Source organism: Penaeus vannamei, chromosome 43 (genome assembly GCF_042767895.1).
Source record: "Penaeus vannamei isolate JL-2024 chromosome 43, ASM4276789v1, whole genome shotgun sequence".
Lineage (NCBI taxonomy): Eukaryota > Metazoa > Arthropoda > Malacostraca > Decapoda > Penaeidae > Penaeus > Penaeus vannamei.
In genome coordinates, this window is record NC_091591.1 from 5,236,442 (window position 1) to 5,243,941 (window position 7,500).

At 45.1% G+C, this 7,500-nt stretch overlaps 2 protein-coding genes across 2 annotated transcripts in view; both read left to right on the top strand.

Annotated features, from left to right (window-relative positions):
* The window catches only part of Exo84 (exocyst 84), a 43,582-nt gene that overhangs the window by 21,828 nt on the left and 14,254 nt on the right, over positions 1 to 7,500 (top strand). The window lies entirely within an intron of this gene.
* Positions 499 to 4,722, top strand: LOC138860750 (proline-rich protein 36-like). Its single transcript, XM_070118961.1, has 2 exons — positions 499 to 880; positions 1,022 to 4,722. The coding sequence occupies exons 1-2, from the start codon at positions 704 to 706 to the stop codon at positions 4,574 to 4,576; spliced, it is 3,732 nt and encodes a 1,243-aa protein (XP_069975062.1). The 5' UTR covers positions 499 to 703; the 3' UTR covers positions 4,577 to 4,722.

Consider the following 7,500-nt stretch of genomic DNA (forward strand, 5'->3'; position numbering starts at 1 on the left):
CACGTAAAGATTTCATTATCGCGCACGCACACACACAGATACTCATATAAACATATATACATATACTTACATGCGTATGTGTTTATGAATTTATGCACACAAACACGCTCACACGCGCGCGCGCGCGCGCGCGCGCACACACACACACACATATATATACATACATATATATATATATATATATATATATATATATATATGTGTGTGTGTGTGTGTGTGTGTGAGTGTTTCATATATATACATAAACATCTATGCATTTAATGAAACATTTCATGTAAAAACTTTTAGCACAAAAAGGATCCGGAAAAATCTGTTTTATCCTCACTTCCACACCCGCCGAGATTGCCTTACGACCCCCTTATCAGTCACGAAAACCATAGTTTATGATGCTCGAAAGAGACAATAAGCAGGTAACTAGTAATAAAATTTACCTTTTACAACGGATTTGTTTACTGCCAAGACAAAGAATTCCAAAGGGTCTTAAGTTTACGACATCTGGTTTTCAGAAAAGGGATCACCTCAGATATGCTACCCGCGGAGTATAAAAGGTTTTATAACTTCATCGTCTCTTAGCGAAGGGTTAAAAAAAGAGTCACACGATCGTTATCACGACTGTAGGTGATTTATAAGGAACGGCCGAGCGCTGTTTCTTCACTGTGGGAGGAAAAGAGAACCTGCACACTCGAGATCCAGGAATACCACCATGAAGGTCCTCTTGGCTCCTTTCTTACTGTCGATGGCCACTGTCATTGCGGCGTCTCCACTGCTGCTGCAGAAGGCCTCTTCGAGCAAGAATGTTATTGCTGACGCCCCTTCAGGAAATGTTATTGAGATCACTAACCAAGTTCGGATTCTGCCTGCTAGCCTTGCACTGGCTGAGGTAGGCCCTGGAGGGACATCATAATTTCTCTCTCTCTCTCTTTGTAAAGCGTTTGTTTGCTACCCTGCGTGCAAAATAATTTCGAAAGCTTCTTCAATATAAAGTAAATAGGAATGATTCAAATGTCTTCATCTATTACAGGATGTCGAGAATTCACAGATCCAGATTACTCCAGACAACACTGGCACGGGAGTCGAGACCCTTCCAGGAAGCCTCGTCACTGGAGCAGAGACCCGTCCTGGAAACCTCGTCACAGGGGTCCAAATCCTTCCAGGAAGCCTCGACACTGGAGTAGAGACCCGTCCTGGAAACCTCGTCACAGGGGTCCAAACCCTTCCAGGAAGCCTCGCCACTGGAGCAGAGACACGTCCTGGAAACCTCGTCACAGGGGTCCAAATCCTTCCAGGAAGCCTCGACACTGGAGTAGAGACCCGTCCTGGAAACCTCGTCACAGGGGTCCAAATCCTTCCAGGAAGCCTCGACACTGGAGTAGAGACCCGTCCTGGAAACCTCGTCACAGGGGTCCAAACCCTTCCAGGAAGCCTCGCCACTGGAGCAGAGACACGTCCTGGAAACCTCGTCACAGGGGTCCAAACCCTTCCAGGAAGCCTCGCCACTGGAGCAGAGACACGTCCTGGAACCCTCATCACAATTCCAGAGGGTGAAGTTGTTCCAGCAACACACACAGTTGCTGAAACTCCCCTTGGAGAACTGCATCTGAGCTTGAAATGGGTCCCCGCAACACAAGAACATTCTCCAGAGGAACCATCAAAGGAAACGAGACCAGCTGTTCTTGAACCATCAAAGGAAACCCGACCAGCTGTTCTTGAACCATCAAAGGAAACCCGACCAGCTGTTCTTGAACCATCAAAGGAAACCCGACCAGTTCTTGAACCATCAAAGGAAACCCGACCAGCTGTTCTTGAACCATCAAAGGAAACCCGTCCAGCTGTTCTTGAACCATCAAAGGAAACCCGACCAGCTGTTCTTGAACCATCAAAGGAAACCCGACCAGCTGTTCTTGAACCATCAAAGGAAACCCGACCAGCTGTTCTTCAACCAGTAAAGGAAACCCGACCTGCTGCTCTTCAACCAGTAAAGGAAACTAGGCCAGTTGTTAGAAAGACTAGATCCCTTGACTTAATCTCAGCTGAAACCAAACCAGCTGTCCTAGAACCAGCAAAGGAAACCAGACCAGCTGTTCTTGAACCATCAAAGGAAACTAAACCAGCTGTTCTTCAACCCTCAAAGGAAACCAAACCAGCTCTTCTTCAACCCTCAAAGGAAACTAAACCAGCTGTTCTTCAACCCTCAAAGGAAACCAAACCAGCTGTTCTTCAACCCTCAAAGGAAACCAAACCAGCTGTTCTTCAACCCTCAAAGGAAACCAAACCAGCTGTTCTTCAACCCTCAAAGGAAACCAAACCAGCTGTTCTTCAACCCTCAAAGGAAACCAAACCAGCTGTTCTTCAACCATCAAAGGAAACCAAACCAGCTGTTGTGGAGCCAGTGGAGGCAGTTTCAGAGGGTGAAGTTGTTCCAGCAACACACACAGTTGCTGAAACTTCCCTTGGAGAACTGCATCTGAGCTTGAAATGGGTCCCCGCAACACAAGAACATTCTCCAGAGGAACCATCAAAGGAAACGAGACCAGCTGTTCTTGAACCATCAAAGGAAACCCGACCAGCTGTTCTTGAACCATCAAAGGAAACCCGACCAGCTGTCCTTGAACCATCAAAGGAAACCCGACCAGCTGTTCTTGAACCATCAAAGGAAACCCGACCAGTTCTTGAACCATCAAAGGAAACCCGACCAGCTGTTCTTGAACCATCAAAGGAAACCCGACCAGCTGTTCTTGAACCTTCAAAGGAAACCCGACCAGCTGTCCTAGAACCATCAAAGGAAACCCGACCAGCTGCTCTTGAACCATCAAAGGAGACTAGGCCACTTGTGAGAAAAACTAGATCCCTTGACTTGATCTCAGCTGAAACCAAACCAGCTGTCCTAGAACCAGCAAAGGAAACCCGACCAGCTGTTCTTGAACCAGCAAAGGAAACCAAACCAGCTGTTTTAGAACCAGTGGAGACCAAACCGGCTGTTTTAGAACCAGTGGAGACCAAACCAGCTGTTTTAGAACCAGTGGAGACCAAACCAGCTGTTTTAGAACCAGTGGAGACCAAACCAGCTGTTTTAGAACCAGTGGAGACCAAACCAGCTGTTTTGGAACCAGTGGAGACCAAACCAGATGTTTTAGAACCAGTGGAGACCAAACCAGCTGTTTTAGAACCAGTGGAGACCAAACCAGCTGTTTTAGAACCAGTGGAGACCAAACCAGCTGTTTTAGAACCAGTGGAGACCAAACCAGCTGTTTTAGAACCAGTGGAGACCAAACCAGCTGTTTTGGAACCAGTGGAGACCAAACCAGCTGTTTTGGAACCAGTGGAGACCAAACCAGCTGTTTTAGAACCAGTGGAGACCAAACCAGTTGTTTTAGAACCAGTGGAGACCAAACCAGCTGTTTTAGAACCAGTGGAGACCAAACCAGCTGTTTTAGAACCAGTGGAGACCAAACCAGCTGTTTTAGAACCAGTGGAGACCAAACCAGCTGTTTTAGAACCAGTGGAGACCAAACCAGCTGTTTTAGAACCAGTGGAGACCAAACCAGCTGTTTTAGAACCAGTGGAGACCAAACCAGCTGTTTTAGAACCAGTGGAGACCAAACCAGCTGTTTTAGAACCAGTGGAGACCAAACCAGCTGTTTTAGAACCAGTGGAGACCAAACCAGCTGTTTTAGAACCAGTGGAGACCAAACCAGCTGTTTTGGAACCAGTGGAGACCAAACCAGCTGTTTTAGAACCAGTGGAGACCAAACCAGCTGTTTTAGAACCAGTGGAGACCAAACCAGCTGTTTTAGAACCAGTGGAGACCAAACCAGCTGTTTTGGAACCAGTGGAGACCAAACCAGCTGTTTTAGAACCAGTGGAGACCAAACCAGCTGTTTTAGAACCAGTGGAGACCAAACCAGCTGTTTTAGAACCAGTGGAGACCAAACCAGCTGTTTTAGAACCAGTGGAGACCAAACCAGCTGTTTTAGAACCAGTGGAGACCAAACCAGCTGTTTCAGAACCAGTGGAGACCAAACCAGCTGTTTTAGAACCAGTGGAGGATTACGTGTTTGGAAATTCATTAGGTGAATTGAGGATTGGCCTGAGCTGGTATCCTCACTTCAACTTTGTCGGTCAGAAACCAGTTGTCCCAGAGGAGCCTATCAAGCAGACGAGACCAGCTGTCCCAGAGGAGCCTATCAAGCAGACTAAACCAGCTGTCCCACAGGACCCTATCAAGCAGACGAGACCAGCTGTCCCACAGGAGCCTATCAAGCAGACGAGACCAACTGTCCCACAGGAGCCTATCAAGCAGACGAGACCAGCTGTCCCAGAGGAGCCTATCAAGCAGACGAGACCAGCTGTCCCACAGGAGCCTATCAAGCAGACTAAACCAGCTGTCCCACAGGAGCCTATCAAGCAGACTAAACCAGCTGTCCCAGAGGAGCCTATCAAGCAGACTAAACCAGCTGTCCCACAGGAGCCTATCAAGCAGACTAAACCAGCTGCCCCAGAAGAGCCTGTCAAGCAGACGAGACCAGCTGTCCCAGAGGAGCCTATCAAGCAGACGAGACCAGCTGTCCCTCAGTAACAATGCAACAAATCCGGTCTTCTTCCCTACAGAATCCGCAAACCAAATTGATCATCTAACACCTTGAACAACAAGCAAGAAACCTTATATTTTGGTGCAACCAAAGGTACTTTTAATATTACTTAAATTCCTTGCCCTATCTGGAGAAGCAACCAGGTGTGTAAAGTCCTTATTCAGTAAACATACAGTGTTTTGTTTAATCATTCTGCTAGCAAAAACAATTATGAATGTTGTAAATTCTTATTATTTTTTTATCATTGTAGAAAATTGTTTACACGATAAAAGTACCTATGAAGACGGATTCATGTGCAATAAACATGTACAACATTTTTCGTTAGTGTTTTAGCTTTACCTGATTTACATCTTATTTGAAAATATATGAAAGTACTTTGAAATTAATATTCAAACTCGAACTTGACCATTGCAGAAAGTAATAGTCCAGAATGGATATATAATTTACAATGGTTACAGATTTTACTCTTTTGTCTGACCCAGTGCCTTCTGATTTTCATAATTTGATATCGGAGAACCAATTCTGAAAATTCTGAAGTAGGCCTATTCAAAATGCAGCATGGCGATATGTAGTCAAGGTTTAGAGACTATGAGACAATTAAGTTCGACCTTGAGCCGCAACCAATCAGAACCGCGGTGACGGAGGACCTCCACTGGAAAATGTGTTCAAAGTGTCCCTGAACATGAGCGTTTCATTTCATTGCAATGTAGGAACCCAATCTGTTGATTTTTTTCTTTTACTATCTTTCTTCTTTTCACATTCAGCATATAACCAAAATATGTTCAACTCACATGGTAGTTCAACCTGAAATTAATTCATTCATATTCAAACTTAGTATAAGTTGCAATCTGTTTGTTACATTTAAGAGAACCGTTGGAGATACTGCATGTTTGAAATCGGTTAATGACGGATATCAAAATCCTGTCCCTTAGTCTTGGACCAAGAGACATCTAAACCAGGATTCTTCAGTGCTGGGTATATATATATATATATATATATATATATATATATATATATATATATATATATATATATATATATATATATATACATATATATATATATATATGTGTGTGTGTGTGTGTGTGTGTGTGTGTGTGTGTGTGTGTGTGTGTATGTATATATATAATTATATATGTACACACACACACACACACACACACACACACACACACACACACACACACACACACACACACACACACACACACACACACACGCACGCACACACACACACACATATATATATATATATATATATATATATATATATATATATATATATATATATATACACATAAATATACACACACGCATACATACACAGTATATATGTACGCATGTATAATTAGATAGCTTTACCCATTATCCAGTCCACAGGGGCGGCGCTAGAAAACCTTTTTGGGGGGTGTCGGGCGCAAGGTTACCGCGTAACATTTTAAAAATTAAATCCACACTTCGTACTTTTTAATATCTTGTTTCGAAAAGGACCAAATTGAAATGAAAATGAAAACTTCGAGTTACAAACCATGATCATTGATTTCTTAAATTATGCCGACCACCAAGTTTGCCGAGTAAACTGTTTTATTATTATTATTATTATTATTATTATTCTGCCGAGTGAAATGACGATTTGTGACCTTTGGAGCGGTGTCGCACCCCCCCCCACACACACACACACACCCGTGGCATCGCGCCTGCAAGTCCATGCAAGTGTTGAAGTGTTGGTGCGAGAGCAACAGCCTTACGGCATACCTGAATTAACAGGGAAGAATCTTGACGTAATTTTCTATATTACGTCCGCATAATCGATATCGACGATTTTGGTATCGTTGGATTCCTCTCACTCTATACAATGGAAATATGTAGGTTTTATTGCGTGGAAACCCCCATTTCGACGATTTTGGTATCGTTGGATTCCTCTCACTCTATAGAATGCAAATATGTAGGTTTTATTGCGCGGAAACACCCATTTAGCGACAAACTTGGCCCCGATAGCACGGGCGACGATGTCGGAGCGGCGGACTTAATATATAAAATTACCCTAATAATATAACCTCACAGTGAAAATAATCATGGTTATTCACATGACTTTCCATTGCAGGGGGCTGTGCCCCCTGTGACCCCCCTGGGGGGGATGCCGCCCCCCAACCCCCGCCGAGGAAACAAAACCTCCACCACGTATTCACGGCAGGATAGAGCGCACACGAACTAGATGCGGTGCCGATAACCTACAATAACCTAGGATTTTTAAGGTACTAACCTGATTGATTAATGCCGCTAATTAGTAGGGAGAGTGCTCCTTTGCCGCAGAATGTTAAGGAGGCAGGGTGCGTCCGGCAGGAGGTCCTAGGCCGGAGGATACAGCTTTCTCCCGACGGAGGAGGCCGTGGCGGAAGCACATCTCTAGCATTTTTTCCTGGCTAGTTGCAATTTCGCGCAGAAAATCCGTCTCCGAATACGAGCACCCTCCACACTCGGCCATCGCGGCCGCTATGACTGACGTCTGAACGCGACGGTTATTTCGGTTAGGAATACGGATGTCGTTATTCCAGAGGAAGGGAAAATCGACCTTGAGGCCATCGGTGTAACATCGAAAGAGGCGCAAAACCCGCCGACGAGGGCGGGCCGCCTTGTTCATCCTGATTATACTACAATCGTCTCTATATGCAATGCTGACTATAATAAGGTTAATATGCTGATTCAGTGGGAATCTTACGAGGTAATTGTATTACGCCCGCCGCTCCGACATCGACGATGATTGTGTAACGCTCTTGCCTGCCGCGAATACGTGGTGGAGGTTTTGTTTCCTCGGCGAGGGTTGGGGGGCGGCTGCCCCCCCAGAGGGGTCGCAGGGGGCGCAGCCCCCTGCAATGGAAAGTTATGTGAATAACCATGATTATTTGCACTG

Bases quoted from the DNA above. Each gene is read 5' to 3' on its own strand.
- LOC138860750 (XM_070118961.1), top strand. From the start codon at position 704: ATGAAGGTCCTCTTGGCTCCTTTCTTACTGTCGATGGCCACTGTCATT. The intron at 881-1,021 runs GTAGGCCCTGGA...CATCTATTACAG, and splicing joins CTAGCCTTGCACTGGCTGAG to GATGTCGAGAATTCACAGAT.